Here is a 22,863-nt window from a genome sequence, read left to right as displayed (position 1 = left end):
TTTTCATCTCGAGCTCCTCCGTGCTTCGGAAGGCACGTTAAGCCGTTGGCCCCGGCTGCATTAGCAGTCGTTAATAACCACCAATCCGCACTGGGCCCGCGTGGTGGTTTAAGGCCCGATCTCCCTATCCATCCATAGGGAAGGCCCGTGCCCCAGCAGTGGGGACGTTAATGGGCTGATGATGATGATTTGATATCAAGTAGAACATCATGTCGGTAAATACATGTTTTTTTTTTAATTATTGTAAGTTATATAATGGCCCCGTTTCCTGCAGACACCTCCTAATTATATTTTAAGTTATATCCGTCATTCTCTTATCCGCCGAAAGGGAAAGGGATGGATGATTGACAACTGTTAATTTTAAAATGAATGAATAATCCGAGCGAATTAATTAAGCATGTCGCTGAAATTCAATACGTTTGACGTGTGCCGTCGAGTTAATTCTGTCGGGTTATTGATCAATATAATATTTTTGGAGGGTTTTTAGTATGCCTGCGTAAAATTAACGTGTTTTCGGCGGATAAGAAAATAATCAGGTATAATATTTTATTATTACTATTTTCTTATTTTTTTCTTTTTATTTTTGTTCGTGTCATTATTATGTTTATTGCACCAGCCCGTGCTCCAATGCATTAACTTCTTTCACCCTAAGGTTGCCTGGCAGAAATTGCTATTTAGCAATAAGGCCGCCTATTTAGCAATAAAGTATTATTGATTGATTGATTGATTGATCAGGTATCACTGAAAATAAAATTAAACGGTATCTACAGGAATCAGCACCATTATGTTTTAAGCTGCTTGGAACTCTTATTTAAAATTTCATAGTCTCTGCTTACCCCGGTGGGAAATAGGCGTGAGTTTATGTATGTATCTATCAATGTAAATCAAATAACAAGAGCATTTATTCGAGGTTTTTAATTTGAACTTCTACTAACAGCCTGTATATTTAGATCCTATATTATTTTACATAACGCATCAAAGACGTCAGAAGACAGAAATAAATTAGGGGCTCAAACGATTTGTCAGACGCAAATACTTCAGAATCCACTTGAATCCATCACAGACATAATACTTAATGGATTTTCAATAGTGGATATAAAATTGACATTAACGAGTGTCTTTGAAATTTCTTTTGGAAGTATTATGCTAATGATAAGGCTATAATCGGAAATGCCCTTGTCATTATTTGATATAAGATTTAAAAAAAAACAGTTTATGTTATGTTTAGTCATTGGCTATCTTCAAAACTAAATTTCACTATTATTTCTTGGCCAAACCATCGTTTTTTATCGTATTTTTACTTATATATATCATTGTATGTATATATTTATAGTATATAGTTATATATACATATATATATAAAAAAAACTTATATAAAATATGTAAAATGTGTCTCATCATCATCAGCCCATTGACGTCCCCACTGCTGGGGCGCGGGCCTTCCCTATGGATGTATAGGGAGATCGGGCATTAAACCATCATGCAGGTCCAGTGCGGATTGATGGTTATTAACAACTGCTAATGCAGCCGGGACCAACGGCTTAACGTGCCTTCCGAAGCACGGAGGATCTTGAGATGAAAACTTTTTTTTTGTGGCCACCCATCCTATGACCGGCCTTTGTGAAAGTTGCTTAACTTCAACAATCGCAGACCGAAAAATGTGTCTATTATACATACATACATAAATAGCCTATATACGTCCCACTGCTGGGCACAGGCCTCCTCTCAATCAACCGGAGAGGGTATGGAGCATACTCCACCACGCTGCTCCACTGCGGGTTGGTGGAGGTGTTTTTACGGCTAATAGCCGGGACCAACGGCTTAACGTGCCCTCCGAAGCACGGAATCAACTTACTTTTTCGGACAATCAGGTGATTCAAGCCTGAAAAGTCCTTACCAAACAAAGGACAGTCTCACAAAGTGATTTCGACAATGTCCCCATCGGGAATCGAACCCGGACCTCCAGATCGTGAGCCTAACGCTCTTACCACTAGACCACGGAGGCTGTTTGTTGTGTTTATTATATTATAATTATATATAAAAAATTGCTGTGTCTATTATATTATAATTATTTTTTATTTTATTTTACTTTTATTACGCGCTACATTGCAGCTGTACAAGTGTACAATATCCTCTGCCGATGCTTGTCTGGAAGAGATCGCTCTTAGCGATAAGGCCGCCTTTGCCCACCATAGAATGAGTTTATCTTGTAAATGTCTTGTAACTTTGTATGCAATGAGGTTTATTATTATTATTATGTTGAGTTCGACAGACTAGCTCCGACCAAGTAGTTAATGCCATCTGCGGCAAATCTACAACAATTCACGTCAAAAAAAAAGAAAAAAGTGGAGGGTGTGGTATATCTATGTTTTTAGATGGCCTTATGTCATGTAAAAATATTATGATTGATAAAAAATGCAAATGCTGTTCTATTGAGTTTAATATATTAGAAGGGGCTTAACAACGCCTTGACAACTCACCCTAACAAATCGTTGACTCCAGCGAAGGTCATCACCGCGGCCGCAACCAGCATGTCAGCGATGGCGAGGGATGCCAGGAACAGGTTGCCGATCCGCCGCAGTCCCCGGTCCGTGTAGATGGCGATACACACCAGAATGTTACCAGCCACTGACAGGAATATCAGCAGAGAGAGGAATATGCCTGCAATAGATATCTCAAGTTAAAAGCGGGTAATTCGTCCTTTATTCGGATATTTACTCAGAGTCATGGTCTGAATCGTCTGCCTCAGTATTCGTTACCATGTCACTAACGCAATGTATACCACGGAATAGAAGAAAGAAGTTAAAAAGGCCCTAAAACGCGCATTTTGTGTGAGAACCGCTGTCGCCAGTTCAACCCCACTCTCTTTGAAAAAAAAAAAAAAAACACTTTTCTTTCTACTGATGAAAGGCAAGAGCACGTTTTATCACCTAAATCATTTGGATGTAACAGTTGTCACAAACTTGTAAAATCCACTTACAGTGTTTATAGGCGAGTGACCGAAGTGCATGGCTTATCATAAAAAAGCGAATGCCCAAATTGTGAGGGGACCGAACGGCCCAACTCATTTAGAAGGTTTTGCGAGAGCGGATAATATTTTCCCGGAGTACCTTTTCTCCAGACATAGGGTAGAATTATACTCTTGGCTTTACTTACAGAAATAAACGTTACTTTTACGTAGAAACTGTTCTCTGCCGAAGTAAAGGAAAATGTTTTTTTTTATATAAATATATTATATAATATATATAAATATATATATATATATATATATATATATATATATATATATATAAATATATTATATAATATATATAAATACGTCTAACAGCCTCCGTGGTCTAGTGGTTAGAGCGTTAGGCTCACGATCTGGAGGTCCGGGCTCGATTCCCGATGGGGACATTGTCGAAATCACTTTGTGAGACTGTCCTTTGTTTGGTTAGGACTTTTTAGGCTCTTGCTTGATCGTCATCATCTTCCTAGCCTAATCCCGTTTTTCACAGGGTTCGCTTACCTAATCTGACTTTCCGACCCGCGAAGGGAAAACCAGCCTAGTACAGCTTAGGTCACATACTTCCGAAAATGCATTTCTCGGGAATGTGGGTTTCCTGATCCCGCTTACCTTTTCACAGAACCCGCTTACCTAACCTGAAGATTTGACAAGTCCGGTTTTTTACAGAAGCAACTGCCTGTCTGACCTTCCAACTCAATACAGGTACCTCCCAAAAAGGAATTTCTCGGGAATGTGGGTTTACTTACAATGTTTTCCTTCACCGCTGAGCACGTGATATAATCATTTATGATCCAAACATGAATTCGAAAACAAATTCGGCAATCTATTGGCAAGCTTGTGCTGGATTCGAACCAGCGACCTCAAAATTGTAGAATAAATAACACACGCTTACCTAGTAATTGCCTATTCACTCAAGTGCGGCGAGGTAATATAATATGTGATGTCTATTTTATAAAAAGTTAAATTAACACAAATTCCTGGAGAATTTTCTATCCAATTTTCCTCAGCTCTGGCTAATCGCATTAGCAGATCTTCCAGTCTTTCTAAAAGACTACTGAATTAAAGGCTACAATATCTACGTTAACTGAATCTGTTAATAAATTATACTTAGGTATTCCGTTTAGTTATAAGCGTCAAAATGACGGGACCAATTGCTTAATAATAATAAAAACAACTTTATTTCGGACATTTGTACATCCATAATGGTTAGTAAGGGACTCATACTATGTTAGTAAGCACATATTAAATTAACTCGACACAAACCTAGTGTGAGACATGGATGTCAATCCAATGCCTCACGTTTAAGAGACTGTTAATGACTGACCGACTGAGACTGTTGTGTTAATGTTGAAATTGCATATTTTTAGTTTATATTTGTACTCATCCAGTACTATTTGGTATGTACCTAAACTAAAAAAAAATCTATTACTTTTCTCATGCAAAAGATAATATATATTTTGATGCTAAGGTTTAGTTACTTTTTCTCACGGAATAGGTAGAATAAAGAGGTTGGAAAGCCTTTTTTTTGACGTGACTTATTGTAGATTTGCCTCGGATGGCATTAACTACTTGGCCGGACAAATGGGGAGCGCTGAAGGCTCTCACCCGGTACAACGTTTAAGACAACAGACCGGTTGCCCAGTTGGGCGCAAACCTCTGCTCAGGGCGTCGTCCGAGAGGAAAAATATTTGAAAGAATTAATCGATCCTAGTGGGTCGATAGCAATAAGTGCTGAATGAGGGAAATCGTCGACCACGCCGGCGGAAAGGCCCTAACACAGATTTTGTATGAAAACCGCTTTCGCCGGTTCAACGCTCTCGTTTGCTACTACTCCTGAAACAGATAACTGATAGCTCTACTGCTTTTCAAATTCCACAGCCAGTTTACCGGCAATGTATATTTTATGTAATAGGCTGATATTTTATCATTACTTTTCGTAAGATACTGCTAACAAAAGTTTTTTTTGATAAATAGACGATCGTACTAAAGTATATTATTTTTGAGGAGCGTAGCCTGGATAGTCCCTCATTTTGTGTGCAATGAAAAAAAGTGATAAAAGTGTGTGTGTGTGTGTGTGTGTGTGTAAGTGTGTTTGTGTTAGTGTGTATGTGTGTGTGTGTGTGTATATATATGTGTGTGTGTGTGTGTGTGTGTGTGTGTGTGTGTGTGTGTGTGTGTGTGTAAGTGTGTTAGTGTGTATCAGTTTTACATGGTAAGCTGTAGAAAATCACATCACATGTGTTTAGTCGAAACAGAGGTCAAGAGTTTTTTCATAAAATTCCGACTTTATTTCTTGTGTTTCTTGTAAGGGTTTCAGTAGAGCAATGCTAGTAAGTATTGAGTTTAATACAGATAATAACATATACGGTGAATTGCATTGCAGCTGGAAACTGTAAACTTTGTAAGATACTTGTTGTAGGGTCACTTCGAATTGGTAAGCAGAATTTATAGGACTTGAAACTTGAGGCGTAATATTTGTGACCAGTTTATCCTGAGCTCTTTCTTATAAAGTCAAGCAGGAATTTGTGCAACGTACCATCGCAGATATCGCGATTATATCTAGGATGTTTGAATGTGGGTATTTAGTTCATCTTGTGATGGATGCACCTCTGACTACCCCAATTGGGATATATCCGTGAGCTTGTGTAATGATATGTTTTAAAGAAAGGCCTGGTCAAATATACTTTAAACCGTATAGTAAGAAGACTTTGATGAGAGTATAGTATCGTAAGTAAATAGAATTCCGTAGTCTCTGCTTACCCCAACGGAAAATAGGCGTGATACATAAGATATGTATGTACCTGAACTAAAAGTCTACTAACTCACACTATTAAGTTATTCTACTGCGTACTAAGTTATTCTACGGCAGATAGCCATGGTCGTAATGGCTATCTTCTAAACATCAGTATTCAGAAGAATTTTCGAGAAATACACCTACCTATTTTCTTGTTTCCTATGAAAACAAAAAAAAAGAAAAGTATAAGTAGTAGTGTATAAGTAGTGTATTTAAAAGTAGTGTAGTGTGTAGTAGTGTGTTTAAGTAGTAGTGTATTTAAAAGTATTTTTAGAGCGTGATTTTTTCCATTGTCAGGTTTTAGTTTTTAAACTTATATTTTTAACCAATCAACATTGTGAAAAACCCTATATATAGAAATGACAATGCTAAAAAGAAACCCATGAACGTAATGTTAAACTATCAAACTTAATTCGAGTAATTATTGAGTCACAATGTGTTATTAAAACAGTGTCAGTAATACTGTGTATGTATATAGTGCTATTTAATAATTTAAAAAATAATCGATTCGCATGAGTGTCGTCGTGATCTGCGAAAATTAATTTTAAGTTTTTTGTCTGTTTATTTTGATCATTGTCCTTTATGTTGAGTTTCTAATTACCTATAGGTACGGTCACGAGCATTAATATCTTTCACTTTCGTACCATGTCACATTAACTTTTTGAACAAATTGAACTGTAAGTCTCACTAAATGTCAAATATGTTAGTGCGACAGAGTCCTAAAGTGGGTACATTATATTGCTCATGACTGTACACCCCAATACTTCATATAAAACACCTCGTTTTACACAGATACTACACATTGACTATAAATCAAACACAGTGTTCAGTTGGCGGTCGAAGAGAGAATATTTATTTTTTTTAATTTTTAACCATAGAGTATACATATTATTTTGTTACCATATTAATAATACTCCCACTTAACAAAATAAACTTATACTACTACTTTAGACTACTTTATTTACTAACTATACCTAACATTTTCAAAAAATTATAGTGTTTAACAGCAGTCAGACCTTTAGTAAATACATCAGCTGGCATATCTGAAGTTGGTATTTATATTCTAAACAAATAACATTATTATTCAAATGTTCTTTGAAGAAATGAAAACGTGTATCAATATGTTTGGACCTTTTATGTAAACAATTGTTACTTGCCAACTTCTGTGCAGACTGATTGTCATTAAAAACTGTTATTGTATATAACATATCAGTCACCTCATATTGCAAATTTCTAAGATAAATAGCTTCTTTACAACAATCGGAAATACCCATGTACTCGGCTTCAGTACTAGATAAAGCCACAGTAACCTGCTTTCTAGTTTGCCATGAAATAGCACCTCCAGATAGCGAAAAGAAAAAACCTGTGTATGAACGTCTGTCCATTACATTGTTTGCCCAATCGGCGTCAACATATGCTACAATTTTTGAATTGCCTCTGGCAGTATACTTCAAGCAAAAGTCTTTGGTTGTATTTAAATATTTTAGTACCCTTTTGGCATAAGCCCAATGAACTTCACTGTAACTATTGTTGAACTGACTTAGGTAATTAACAGCAAAAACAATATCTGGTCTAGTGAGTACTGCCAAATACATAATACAACCAATCAACTGTTGGTAAGGCAATCGAGAATTACAATTTTCACTTTTACTTAACTTAAGTTTAGATTCTATAGGTGTATATGTAGGTTTACAATTCTGAACATTGAATTTTTGAGATAATTTTTCAATATACTGTTCCTGGTCTAGAGTTACAATACCATTTTCCCTGTCTACATTTACCCGCATTCCTAAACATTGCCTCACACATCCTAGATCCTTTATTTTGAACCTTGAAGCCAAAACCTTTTTCAAATTATTGCATTCATCAACATCATTACTGAAAACAAAGAAATCGTCTACATACAGTGTAACTATAGTCTTTTTATCATCCTTATTTTTAGTGTACAAACATGGTTCCAATTCAGACCGTTTATATCCCATTTCAATGAGACAGTCATCCACTTTTCTGTACCAGGCCCTTGAGGACTGCTTCAATCCGTAAATTGCCTTTTTCAACTTAAGTACTTTATCACTACTTTGATCATCTGACAAACATTCTGGTAACTGCATGTAAATTGATTCCTCAAGGTCCCCGTTCAGAAAAGCCGTAGTTACGTCGAGATGTGTAACATCTAATCTAAGTTGGGCAGATAATGAAAACAACAATCTCAAGGTTGAATGCCTTACTACTGGCGCAAATGTTTCCGAATAATCAATATCTTTCTTTTGCATGAAACCTTTCGCTACCAAACGAGCGCGGTAACGAATGTTGTTGTCATTATCAACCTTTTTACGTAATACCCACTTACACTTCACGATGGTTTCATTGTCTTTTGGTATATCCACTAGCTCCCATGCATCGTTGTCCTCAAAACATTGTAGTTCCTCTTTTACTGCTCGTAACCATTGTTCTCTTTCAGGTCCCTGTAATGCGTCTTCTAGAAGTAGTCCACTAGCATCATCAAACGCTTCTTCAGCTGTACACGTGTTTAACCATCCATACCGTGTAGGTGGTTTCTTTAACCGACTGGACTTGGGTCGCTGCACGGATACTTCATGAGCATCTTCATATTCGCTGGGTATATAAGAGTCATCTGATGTTTCTGGAAGTGTATCCTCATCACCGGTTATTTCTTCAGAGCCTTGTATGTCTTGATCGGTTGTGTCTCCCACTGAACTTGAGTCTTCTCTTCTTTCAATAATCGGTATACTGATCTTCTCACTCTTCTTCTCATCTTCCATTACTATGACATCCCTGCTTGTTGTCACACATTTCGTTCTTGGATTATATATTCGATAACCTTTAACATCATCTGGGTAACCAACAAGTACATGCTTTTCTGACTTCCTGTCCCACTTTTGCCGTTTTTCTTTGGCTACATGGACCATGACACTGCTTCCGAATATGCGCAAATGACTTATGTTTGGTTTGTGTCCATTCCATACTTCATAAGGAGTTTTGTCATCTAAAGAAGGAAGTGCAGTACGGTTTTGCAGATAAACCGCCGTATTGGTTGCCTCTGCCCAGAACTCCTTGCCCATGTTTGCATCGAACAATAGGCATCTGGCTTTCTCTATAATTGTACGATTATTTCGCTCTGATAGGCCATTCTGTTCGGGTGAGTACGGGTTACTTTTTTGGTGTATAATTCCTTCCTTCCTGAGATATGCATCAAATTCTCTGTTGCAATATTCACAGCCATTATCACTTCTCAATGTCTTGATACTCTTGTTTGTTTGCTTCTCCACCTTTGTTTTAAAATCTACAAAACATTGCATTGCTTCACTCTTACGCTTGATAAAATATACAAATATCATGCGACTGTAGTCATCGATGAAAAGTATGAAATATCTGGAGCCTGCAAGCGACTCCTGCTCCATAGGTCCACAAATATCTGTATGAACCAAATGTAGTAATACTGTACTTCTTGTACCTTCATTTGAGAATGGCAGACGACACTGCTTTCCTTCACAGCAAACTGTGCACGATGACTTATCAATCTCAACTCTCTGTTGAAGATTCATTCCCTCTACAGCACTGGTCATTTTGTTTAAATATTTACTATTGACATGACCTAATCTGCGATGCCAAATGTCGTTTGATACAGACAAATTAGCCACCACACTGTCTGGGACTCTCAACTTGTAAACTCCATTGGTCAGCACAGCTGTAGCTACCAGTTCACCATTTCTGTTGAATACTTCACAACCATCTGTTGTAAACTGAACTTTATTACCGGATCTTATTAACTGGCTCACTGACAATAGATTGGTTGTCAATCCTGGAGCACATAAAACGCCCTTAACTGGAACTTCAAATTCCCATTGATCAGTTTTCGTAATAATGTTCACGTCGCCTGAGCACTTTACTTGTAGTCTCTCACTATTAGCAACACAAATATCTCTCATGTTGTAATAAGTAGGATTCTCGATCCACTCTTCGTTAGCAGTCAAATGTGCACTCGCGCCAGAGTCAATGTACCAGTCATATTTATTAAATTGTCCACTCAAAAACACCGCACTGAATGCATTAGTTTGTTTACGTTGCGATTCTTTCGAAATATCGTTATTTGGACACTGATTTTTGTAATGTCCTGGTTGTTTACACCGGTAGCATTTGATATGACTTTTGTTCTTGTTTACATTTTGGTTGACATTGACGTTTGCATTTTGGTTAGTTTGATTTCTTTGCACGCTGGCCATAGACACATTATTTTTTCTATTTTGCCATTTCTGCGTTCCGCTTGCGAATGCACCGCTAACATCATTCGACTGAACTTCCGCTTCCATGTCCATAAGCTTTGTACGAATGGCGTCCGTTGTGATTTTGATGCCTGAATGTTCTATAGCCATGATCATCGGCATAAATCTTTCTGATAATCCAGCTAATAATAAGCAGCCGATCCATTCGTCACTGATGTTGAACCCCGTGCCACTTAATTTTTGTCCCGTCTCGACTATTTGCGTTACGTACGACTGCATAGAAGCACAATTATCTAGGCGTATCGATATCAAATTACGTAAAAGAGAGATTCTTCGCGTAAATCCTGAGTCATCAAATAACGCCTTTAGCTTGTTCCATAGCTCCATCGAAGTTTTAACGTCTTTTATGTGTACGTACAACGCACTGTCTATAGTCATAATGAGTTTGGCCTTAGTTTTTGCATCATCTGCGGTATCTACTGACTTCCCAGAAACTGGCTTGATGCAGTGCACCATATCCTCTAGGATTAGAAAATTCTCCGCGGCAAATATCCATTCTGAGTAATTTTCTCGTCCCTTTAACTTGGGCACATTCACTAGATAGTTCGATGACATTTTTGTCTCTATATTTTAGCACTGTTATTGTCTTTATTTAGCACTGTTTCTTATTAACTTTAATTGTATATATATCACTGTTTTCACTTCTATAAGCTACGAGAAAATTACTACTTTTATGAAAAAAACTAAGGGCGTCTGGGCCCATAACCTATAAATCAAACACAGTGTTCAGTTGGCGGTCGAAGAGAGAATATTTATTTTTTTTTAATTTTTAACCATAGAGTATACATATTATTTTGTTACCATATTAATAATATTGACGTTATTGTACATGCGCATCTGTGTGTATGACGTCTGACGCCCAAACGATTTAAGACTAAAGTAAGACTGAGTGGAGGTGAGGTAAACCTAACTCAGCCACTGGTGGGGAGCGGAGAGTCGCCGTTCTATACGTAGTATTATTCCTTATTCTGTTATAGGTAATTGATTAGTTTTCATATCTAAAGTTAACGGCCTCTGTAGTTTAGTGTTTGAGCGTTGCTATCACGATCCGGAGGCCACGGGTTCGAATCCCGGTGGGGACATATCACAAAAATCACTTTGTGATCCATAGTTTGGATAGGACATTGCAGGCTGATCACCTGATTGTCCGAGAGTAAGATGTTCCGTGCTTCGGAAGGCACGTTACGTTGTTGGTCCCGGTTACTATTTACTGATGTAAGTATGTACTCGTTACATGAGTCATATCAGGGGCCTTTGGCAGCTCAATAATAACCCTGACACCAGGTTTGACACACGATAAGAAGAAGAACATCTAAAGTTCTGCAAGAACTAAAATGTCAGAGGTCAGGTTACGCTGGTAGCTCTAGCTATTGTGAGAAACGTCTTTGGAGATTAATTGAGCGTGTAGCAAGGGTTGTAACAAGTCTCCTTTAGCTTTGTAAGAGGAACGGGTAGAATCAAAAGTACCTTAAAAGTTAGGTTGACAAAGCATTTTCTGTCAAAACTGTTTGTAAAATAAGGTTGTTTTGTGATCGGTGCGAATGGTTTCTAGTTTTAATTATAGAGAGATACCGTAGGAGTATTGCTAAAGAGACCGAATGCACAAAACGATATTATTATATGAGGTAACGATCGTATTATTAAACATTCCTCATCATTCATTGCTTCTTTGGTATCGCGCAAACACAAATAGCGCTTCTATTACTACGCAATGAACGGCGGGGAATTCGATGTAGCGGTCCAGCAAGTAACGTCTTGGTGCGGCCGCTAAGCTTTTATTATCATCAGTTAATATTTATTTAAGTACCATACAAACTACAAAAAAACAATTAACAATGAAGGTTCACAATAAAAATAAATAGGCTTTGACACTTGACTTAAAAATCACTGAACTAATTAATTGCATTCACATTATTTTTACACTAAGCACTTAGCTTAGGTTCAATTTTGTTGCTTATTTGCATGTTTTGATGAACAATCATCACGAAAAATAACTATTTATAGGCGCCAAACAGGCGCGTCGGCGCGGGAAATTACTGTGAAATCAGATATTCGAATCATGAAAAGAATTTCAAACAATTTCAAAATTCAAACATGTAAACTAACATGATAAAAAAAAACGGTCCGCGCGCAGCCTTCACGATCAAGACTAAACTATGTCCGAGGGGGGTGAGGTGAACCTAGCTCAGACGCTGGTAGGGAGCGGAGAGTTGCAGTTTTATGCGTAGTATTATTCCTTATTATATGCCTGTGTTATGAATCTGTGTTCTGACTCTGATACATAGCCTCAAAGAACTGAGCCGAAATCTCGTTTAAATGTTGCATTGTGCGAAAATTGTGTTTGTTATACTCCCATGAGTTTGGGATGCTTTGTATATGTTAGGGAAAAATCAAGCAGTTCCTTTTAGATGTTCAAAGGGGAACCTTTTAACGGAAACACATTTAACGTGAGATACTTTTTCAATTTGAAATTAATGTTTCTTTTTCTTGTTTAGGGTTTTTGTTTTTTAAATGATGAAGAACTAAGCGTGATCAATTTCAGGATGTTTGAAAGGCCAGGTTGAGAGTCGGATGAAAAACTTTAAGAGTGAGAGTAGCGAAAGGGATATCTCACGATTCCGTGCTATCCTTGGGAAATAGATGTGCTTGTATGCGTACCCCGTTACCGACCCCGCCGGCGTGGGCGACGATTTTCCGAAGAAAATCGTTTTCAGCGCAGTACCACTTCTGTGCGCTTATTCATCTTAAAAACGACACTTACATTTTTTGACAGAATTCGTTTTACAGTTCTCGCGTAATATGTCAAATAAACGAAAGCTCTTAAAAGCTTTTTGAATGTAATAATTTCATTTTCTTACAAAAGGATAGTTCTAAATGTGAAAGGTAAATGACGGCCAGCAGAGTTACTAGCGCGAAAGATTTGGCATGGTTATGTTAGAAGCGACGTCTTCTCAGCTTGAGTAAAAATGAGGACATAAGCTTTACAAACTCAACTTTTGTTTTTTCTGCTTTTATCGCTAATAGGTTTTTTTCCGCAAATATTTTAAAATAATCCTAAATGTACCGCCGCTGCTGAGTAATTGCAAATAAAGAGACTGCTGTGATTCCTACTCGTACTGTCAACAAAAACGAGGCCTGGTAAGAAGAATACAGAAGCTGATCACGTGAGGGTTTCCCTTTTTCTTAAAGCTATCTTAAGGCTATTTTCAGGTGAATAGGATTATTCCTTTCGTTCGTCTTTTTCTTTTTCATATTTGTTTTTTTCTTTTTTACATTCTGCATTAATGTGTATCAAACACATAAGATGATTACGCCTATTTTCCGTTGGGGTAGGCAGTGACTTCAGAGTTAGACTTACTACAATCCTGACACACCACTTTCGCTTCTTTCACTCTCATAAAAGACTTCACGCTCGCTCGCTGGTTTAGAGTAATCTTGACCTGACCGTAAAACATCCTGGATCTGATCGGGCTGTGTACTCCTAGATCTTCCACTTTGAACCCTACCATTTACACCCGTATCATTAGTCTGAACAAGAGAACAATTATTCAGAAGACAAATTGCAACCACTTATAATTGAAGTCTTCTTCTTCTATCGTGTGGGTTGTGAGTGTGTCATGCCCCTGGCATGGCTCATGTAACAACTACTAACTTACATCAGTAATACTTAATACAATAATGAAGACATGAAATAAGGTGTATACATTATTATAAATATGACCAAATGACCAGAGATTCCCAAACAAGGCGGAGCCTGTATTTTAGGACAGTGTAAAAAATGACATATTATTATATAAGGTCGGCGCATAGTTTGGCAAAGGAAACTTAATAACAGATAGGAAACCACTTACATCTAAGTGTTATAGTGAAGGGTGTGTGAGTTGAGTGTATGCAAGAATGATACATACATACATAAACTCACGCCTATTTCCCACCGGGGTAAGCAGAGACTATAGAATTCCATGCAAGAATGATAATGAAATATAATATAATATGTTTTTATAATATACTTAATAATATCTTTATTTGTACCATTAAAGCCTTAAATATATGACAATATTTGTTTACATTTATAAGTATGTAGTTACAGTATAATAATAGAAGTAATTATAATGATAATAAATCAATAAGACATAATATTGAATTACGGAATACAAACTTAGCGGGCGCCAACACTAACTTGTCTGGTTTTTATTGTGTTAAGTTCCAAGTTATAAATTTATGGTTTGTTCGCCTTGCTTGTAGTCTAAAAGTCTTTGAACTTTAGCTTAAAATTTAAATTAAAGTAGGTATAAGTTTTGTTATAAACTTGAATAAATTGTAATCCATAAAGCACATTTTAAACCTAAGCGAATAAATTCCGTAGGATAATAATAATAATTATCATCTCCCTAGCATTATCTCGTTTTTCACAGGGTCCGCTTACCTAACATGCAGATTTGACAGGTCCGGTTTTTTACAGAAGCGACTGCCTGTCTGACCTTTAACCCGCGAAGGGAAAACCAGCCCAATACAGTTTAAGTCACATACCTCCGAAAATGCATTCTCGGGAATGTGGGTTTCCTCACGATGTTTTGTTGATAATCATTTTATGATCCGAACATGATTTTTAAAACAAATTCGGCAATCATTGGTTTACGCCTGTGCTGGATTCGAACCTACGACCTCAAAGTGAGAAGCAAGCGTTCGACGACTCCCTACTAGGATAGGTATAGGGTAGGATAACATAAAATTCTTACATAAGTATGGCTTATGCCATAAATCTGTTATTTTACTGCAATACTGCAGTGTTTTCAGGACTCCGATACCGACCCTGCCGGAGTGATCGACGATTTCCCTCATTCAGCGCTTATCGCTATCGACCTACTAGGGTCGAATAATTCAATCATCCTTTCAGAGGACGCCCTGTGCGTAGGGCACCCTCGGTCTGTTCTTTTAAATTTTTGTATCAGGTTAGAGCTCTTTGTGCTCCCCATTCGTGCGGTAAATCTTCGATAAATCATGTAAAAGAAAAGTTTAAAATTAAACCCGACTACAGAAGTGCTTTGAAAAATATGAAACAAGAAAATTCAAATAGGTAGTGGTGTTTAGGAGATAGCCGTGGTCGAATGCCGTGGTAAACAAACTCTTAGGACTGATTGAGATATGCCGCGCGCGATAGCGTAACCGTGAAGGCCCCCCCTGACATAATATATATAGTTACCTACGGAGCTTGTTAACTTACCAACAAGTAAGATGGATAGTAGAGTGACTGCGTCTGGGTCGTCTCCATCTTCATACTCCACCGCCGCGGTTTCGTTCATCAGCGCCACCTAGCGGCAAAACAAAGCATTATATATCACATAAAAAAGCATACGCACAGTCGTTTTGCGTTATAGTCTTAAATGCAGCTCGTAGAATATAAATACTAACATAGTTTTTAAGTTTAAACTGACATTGGTCCCGATTCCTGCAGTCACATCCTAATTCTATTTTAAGTTCTGTCATTTTCTTATCCGCCGAAAATGAAAGGGACGGATGATTGACAACTGTTAATTTTAAAATGAATAAATAACGCGGGCGTATAAAATAGGCATCTCGCTCATATGGGTTGCATTGCATGACGTGTGCTGTCTACTTAATTCGGTTGAGTTATTGGCCAATTTAAAATTTTGGAAGGGTTTTTTAAATATCTGCCTAAAATTTACGTGTATTCCATAAATTTTATGTCTGTCGATTACGCGTCCCTTTCCTTTTCGGCGGATAAGAAAATGACAGAAAATGTGTATTGGAATCACCACCATTGTTTGAGTCCAACGTGTCTATAAACAAACATAACATAAGCTGTATCTCAATTGAGGTTATCAAACGTACATCAATCGCAAGAAGAACAAAGAATAAACAAAGTAACAAACAAAAAAACGAAGAAGAAGGAAAGAGGGAGAAGAAGTTTATGTAACGTCTTAAACCTAAATAAAGACTCTATCTATCTATCTAAACAAAAAAAAAATAACAGAATAAAGAATATTTTATTATCATCATTATGAAGCCTCGTCCCCACTTAAACATTTGTCGAAGGACGCGTGTCAACGAAGACGTCATGCGACATCGCCCAAGAGCGCACGACAAACAAAGTCGACGCGACTTCCTTGTCCAATATCGTTCAATGTCTCCGGGGAAACATATCGCCGGACAAACGTCCTACAGCGGACGTGTCTTACGAGTAACACAAACAATCACCTTGCATGCGGTTTCTCAATAGCAAAGCAGATAACACGTCAGTGGACTGAGCCGATTTTGCGTGCCACAAACGACCAGAAACTAGACTTAGAGCGTTGATCAAAGCCTGTGACTGTCAAAGCAAGAGGTATGGTATGACAATTAATTGCTGTATGGACTTGTGTTAGTATAGAATTAACAATAGTTTGGTTAACATAGGGCGCGGTATTGAGGCAAAAGCTGAGCTGTATATTAACTGCATGAAACAAAACATAATATATATATTTCTCTCTTGAGTAATGTTTTACTAGTGCTTATCCATAGTAATATTATAAAAATGGGACGGTGTGTGTATGTGGCTGTCTGTTAGTTTGTCCGTCTTTCATGGCAAAACGGAGCGACGAATTGACGTGATTTTTAAAATGGTAATGTTTGAAGGCATGGAGACATAGGCTACTTTTTGTCTCTTTCTAACCCCCCACTTCCCTAAAATGGGGGGTGGAAGTTTGTGAGCATTCCGCAATTTTCAAAGTAGAAAGTTAAAAATTGGTATGCGGGCTATTAAATTTGTGACTAACGAAACATCGAGAATCATTTCTTTTTGAATTATGCCTCCAACCGCTTCAATGAGGGGATGAAATTTTGTATGGGACTTTTCGCAGTTTTCGAGGTAGGAAGCTAAAAATTGGTACATTAGAAAAGGGGAACCGTGTTACCCCGAATTTAACGCGAGCGAAGCTGTGCGCACAAGCTTGTGCAATATAAACGTCAGTGTATTATAAGGGCATATTTCGGTAATATTTACTGTGGTCCTTGGTACACAGGCCGATTCGAACTCCGGTACCGGACTTGCACCAATAAGTTATTGATTTATCTTAAGAGCAGTTTTCACTAACACTGTTGGCTTGACCGTTATAGATGGCGATACAGCTCTACTCCACCTATCACGTTGGCCTAATAGAAATCTCGGTGAGGTGTGGGTACTTACTTAGTTCATCTTACGATGGGTAAACCCCTGACTACCCCATTGGGTATTTCGATGTTTCATATTCCTGGCTCCTGAGCCTAAGCCAAGTTGCACCAATCAATCAATCAATAATTCTTTATTGCACAAAGACATAAGTATAGGACATATACAAACGTATAAAATAAGCACAATATGCGGCAAATTCTGCAAGGCAACTTTAGGGTGAAATAATCCATCAATCCTATACTTTTTATTCGATTACACCAAGTCGATTTTTGTAATCGTTCGCAATTTGATTAGGGCCCTTAATATTAGATTGTCTATCTATTTGAAGTTTGAAATGGAATAAAGTAGTCTTGGTTTCATCATCATCATCGAGAGCCACACTCTTGTCGGTGCAGCATTTTCTTACCCTCCATGCTATTTTTTGATTGCAGAGGCGGAGATGGGAGCCATCGGTACGGCAATAATGGACAGAAGGGGCAAGTCACAAGGTAACTTGGAACCTGACAGAGGGCAGCAGTAACAGACTGTCAGTACTATTCAGAGGCGGGGGGCAGGAGTCCTAGTATGGCTTTGTAATAGACTAATCTGAGCGCCATCCCACTTGCGTCAGACAGAGTACTGCGGGGCGGAATGCAAGAGGGAAACCACTGCCCTATTTTTCCCTAAAATTCTTGGTTTAACGGTGCCATATTTTTTTTTGCAATGTGAACTACAATGTGAACGTGAGCCGTTATTTTGGTAGTTAAAACACAGAGCATAATCCGTTATTTTCTCCTCAGAAAACACATAGAGGACAAAGCAATGGCAATAAAGTCGCGATTGTAAAATAAATAAGTAGTTTTCGTTCACAAAGTTCCTTGCACCGTGTTACAAAGACCTAATTTCGCGTAAATGCTCTAGCTATTTGAAATTCCCGGCGACTTTCGAAACGTTTAAACTTTTTTACTTTTTGTCGGAACGATTAACGTGTGGAGCGTTTCCTTGTTGTGACTGGGATTGTGTACTGTTTGTGTAGGGGCGTAGTTTTAAAATAGCTACATGTTTTGGTACCTAGTTGCTAAATGCGTTCGGCATTTTGAGTTTATACAGAGTGAGTTGGAAATGTAGTCGTTAGCATATATTACATTAGATGATTTAAAAGAACATACAACACAAGGAATAAAAATAAAATTGCTATTCAAAATTCTAGATCAAGAAAAATTAAATTATCTTTTTTATCGTTATGTATACGTTTTTACAACAAAATACCAGATAATATTTTGAATTTGTCAGAAAATAAATTTAAAGCTCATGTGAAGCTTAACTTACACAAGCGATTCCTGTCTGACCTTCCAACCCGCGAAGGGAAAACCAGCCCCAATACACGTCCTCCGAAAATGCATTTCTCGGGAATGTGGGTTTCTTCACAATGTTTTCCTTCACCACTGAGCACGTGATAACCATTTATGATCCAAACATGAATTCGACAATTATTGGTTTACGCCTGTGCTGGATTCGAACCTGCGGCCTCAAAGTGAGAGGCAAGCGTTCAACAACTTAGCTACCACGGCTCTCACCCGACCCCCCGATCTGACCCGACACCCGACCTGGTATGACAGTACCGTACATAAAATAATATTCATACTCACATTAGTAGGTAAAATAGAGACGAACTCCATGTTAGCGGGCTAGCGTGCTCGCGTTCAGGTCTTGGTGTCCTCTTTCAGCAGGAAGCCCCGCTGAATGCCTACCCCCGTCGGCTGTACTGCCGCCATTTTGCATTCTCATTACATTCTCTGAAACAAACATACAACATTATTAATGAGAGTTATTGTTGATTAGTTGATTGTACATCTACCTAGCCGTTTGCGCTAGAAGAAAAACATCCTTACCCTCAGGCCTGTTGTCTTAAATTAATAATACTTAAATACTTTCTTTCTTTTTTTCAAATTTAGTACCCAGTGAGAGCCCTCGGCGCTCCCCATTTATCCGGCCTAGTAGTCAATGTTGTTTGCGGCAACAATAAGTAACGTAAAAAAGAGAACGAAAAAAGAAGTATTTTAATGACAATTATAATTAAATTAAATTATAGATATATATTTTTATATATTTTATTTATTTGTTTATGTTTTTATTTAATTTTATTTTGTTTTGTTTTTTTTTTGTACCTCTCAATCCACACGATAGAAGAAGAAGAAGAAGCTTGCACGTTAGGCTATCCGTTTCGACTATTAGCCGTTAATCACCTCCACCGACCCGCCATAGAGCAGCGTGGTGGAGAATGCTCCATATTCCCTCTGGCTGATTGAGGCCTATGCACTGCATTGTGACGTATATAGGCTGTTTATGTTATATTATGAAGTTGTTAAGATAAATATGAACTTTGCTTTATCGACATGTGCGTAATTGTACCTACATACATACAAAAATAAGGAGCTTGGTGGCGCAGCGGTAAACGCGCTCGGTCTGCGATTGTTGAAGTTAAGCAACTTTCGCAAAGGCCGGTCATAGGAAGGGTGACCACAAAAAAAAGTTTACATCTCGCTCCTCCGTGCTTCGGAAGGCAGGTTAAGCCGTTGGTCCCGGCTGCATTAGCAGTCGTCAATAACCATTAATCCGCACTGGGCCTGCGTGATGGTTTAAGGTCCGATCTTCCTATCAATTTATAGGGAAGCTCGTGCTCCAGCAGTGGGGACGTCAATGGGCTGATGCTAATGACATACAAAAACACACGCCTATTTCCCACCGTGGTAAGCATTCAGCGCCACCGTATTTTATTAAAAAAACAACAGTCTTTTATTCAGATTTTCATGTTAAGTATCTGTCTATATTCAAAACCAATATTGTTTTAGAGTCTTATTTATAAAATTGAACCTAGTCACTTAGCAATAATGTTAATAACTTAAATTTCCGTTAGCTTCAAAATAGCAGGACCTATTGTTTAATGTTGAAATTCCATAATGTTAGATATAGTACTCATCCAGTACTGTTTGTTACCTAAACTAAAAAATCTAGTGGGTACCTTTCTCATTCAAACAAAATTTCAACATTTTGTTCAACACTTTGTCTTGCTATTTTGACGCTTATGACTTTCCTGTGAAACAAAGTAAACAATTGTTTCCAAGAAAGTAATTATGATGTAAATAATTATTACATATACCCCTTCATTTTAATACCAAACACGAATATCAAAGTCGTATAAAGTAAAAGCGATTTTCTTGCTTACATTTGTTCAATTTCACTGATTTGGAAACTGTTTTCATCAAAACTTTGGATCATAAGTTGTCACCTACAGCCATAAAGGATATTTTACGAACATTCCTGCATTATATGAGCAATTTTGACGAACATTCTAAAGGTTTTATGGTCGATAAAAGTATTGAGTATCCGCACTTTGGTATAGCACAAAGTGGTGAGAGAAATGTTTGTGATAAGTATTGGCAACACCAACTTAAATTCTATTAGTTTTTTTTACTAATACTAAGATGGTTTGCATATCAAACGGGGAGGGCCGCCGTTTACAACAGTCGAGTCAACTGTATGTTTTTCTCAAATTAACAAAACAAATATTTACCTTATCTGTTACGTATTAATGATTATAATTGTTATAAAAGCCTCTGTGGTCTAGTGGTTAGAGCGTTAGGCTCACTATCTGGAGGTCCGGGTTCGATTCCCGATGGGGACATTGTCGAAATCACTTTGTGAGACTGTCCTTTGTTTGGTGAGGACTTTTTAGGCTTGATCACCTGATTGTCCGAAAAAGTAAGATGATTCCGTGCTTCGGAGGGCACGTTAAGCCGTTGGTCCCGGCTATTAGCCGTAAAAACACCTCCACCAACCCGCAGTGGAGCAGCGTGGTGGAGTATGCTACATACCCCCTCCGGTTGATTGAGAGGAGGCCTGTGCACAGCGGTGGGACGTATATAGGCCGTTTATGTGTGTGTATGTGATTGAAATTGTAAAAAAAACTGACAGCGTGTCCGATGCGGAAGGATTTAGTGAGCGTTAAATAAATCTTTAAATCATTGCTATCACGTGGCTTCCAAGATTTGTGTCAGGTTATTGGCAATGGGTTCCATATTACGTGGGACCAGTGAGTTTGTATACCTACTATGTACCTCTGCCTACCCCTTCGGGGCTAAAGGCGTGATGCTACGTTATGTTATCTTTTAGTTCAATAGAAACTATTGAAGAGCTTGGAAATATTTCTTAAAGCATTCGCCATATCTTTGAGTTTTCTATGTAAGCTTTGTGCATATTTTCGCGCGTTCAAAACATAAATATTCAATACATCGGGACGTGGGAAGAAATATGCTAATTTTCCACCCCTACTAGAGGGTAGGGTAGCTGTCGCGGGAATAACAGTGCTTTAACAACACAGTCCGCAGTAAATTTCCGAATAAAACGACGATTTCCCGAAAACATCCCATTATGCGCTACGGGACGTAAGTGGTGGTCCCGGAATTTCGGTAGGTGATTTTCATACGCTTTTTTCGTGCCGAGTTGAAGAGCTAAAGCAATTTTACGCAGGCAGGCAAATAATAACGGCGGTTTATTACACGCTTCGGTATTGACTTGGGAGATTTCGTTTAGGGCGGTCGCACTATGGACGCATTTACGTACCTACTGCATTTTTTTGAAATGACGTTCTTTGATTTGTTTGGCAGATACGCGGCAAATCTATGATAATTTATGTCGAAAAAAAAAGTTTTCCACAAAGTAGTAAGAGCGTTAGGCTTGTTTTTTTATAAATACAAATTATAGTGAGTGACACCTCTTTGGACCGTCCCCTCAGGGCGACCAGAGGCACCCTGCCCTGTCGTTTTCGCCAGTAGTTATTTCCGCCGCGCATATCCTTTATTTTATAATTATGTCATGTCAGTGTGTGTAAACTCTTACATAACATTTGCTCTACTTTATGGTTTGTTTCACCAGAACCTTAACAATTATCTTTTGTCTATGCGCTGTGCGCGGCCATATATTTTGTCTGTGCTCTATCTCTCTCTCTGTGGTATTGTTTTTATATATCGGATGCGTGTGCGCGAATTGTATTAATTAATAAATAGTGTCTCACAGATTGGACTTTTAACTACTGAACCCAAATAGACTAAAAAATATACTTTATTGCACACAGTATACAAAACAAGTTTTACAAACATGGGCGAAAGATCCAGAAGACTTTTTTACGTGACTTATGGTTTTATCTCTGCGTATGCATTGAGCTTTAGTGCTCCGTGGTCTAGTGGTTAGAGCGTTAGGCTCACGATCTGGAGGTCCGGGTTCGATTCCCGATGGGGACATTGTCGAAATCACTTTGTGAGACTGTCCTTTGTTTGGTAAGGACTTTTCAGGCTTGAATCACCTGATTGTTCGAAAAAGTAAGATGATTCCGTGCTTCGGAAGGCACGTTAAGCCGTTGGTCCCGGCTATTAGCCGTAAAAACACCTCCACCAACCCGCAGTGGAGCAGCGTGGTGGAGTATGCTCCATACCCCCTCCGGTTGATTGAGGGGAGGCCTGTGCCCAGCAGTGGGACGTATTTAGGCAGTTATGTATGCATTGAGCTTTACATATATTTTTTACTCTATATCCTCCTAAGACCGTAT

The 22,863-nt window shown here is 38.2% G+C and overlaps 1 protein-coding gene across 1 annotated transcript in view; it reads right to left on the bottom strand.

Moving 5' to 3' along the window:
* The window catches only part of LOC126376946 (dopamine receptor 1-like), a 49,036-nt gene extending 30,099 nt beyond the window's left edge, over positions 1-18,937 (bottom strand). Inside the window, exons 1-3 of the mRNA XM_050024496.1 lie at positions 18,908-18,937; positions 15,333-15,420; positions 2,481-2,661 (exon numbers count right to left, since the gene is read on the bottom strand). Of these exons, the coding sequence (XP_049880453.1) occupies positions 2,481-2,661; positions 15,333-15,420; positions 18,908-18,937 (299 nt within the window). The remainder of the gene's footprint in view (positions 1-2,480; positions 2,662-15,332; positions 15,421-18,907) is intronic.
* Positions 18,938-22,863: the final 3,926 nt, after the last annotated feature.

This window comes from Pectinophora gossypiella, chromosome 22 (assembly GCF_024362695.1).
Source record: "Pectinophora gossypiella chromosome 22, ilPecGoss1.1, whole genome shotgun sequence".
Classification (NCBI taxonomy): Eukaryota; Metazoa; Arthropoda; class Insecta; order Lepidoptera; family Gelechiidae; genus Pectinophora; species Pectinophora gossypiella.
The sequence above is the reverse complement of the archived record's forward strand: the minus strand, read 5'-3'. Positions and strand labels throughout refer to the sequence as shown.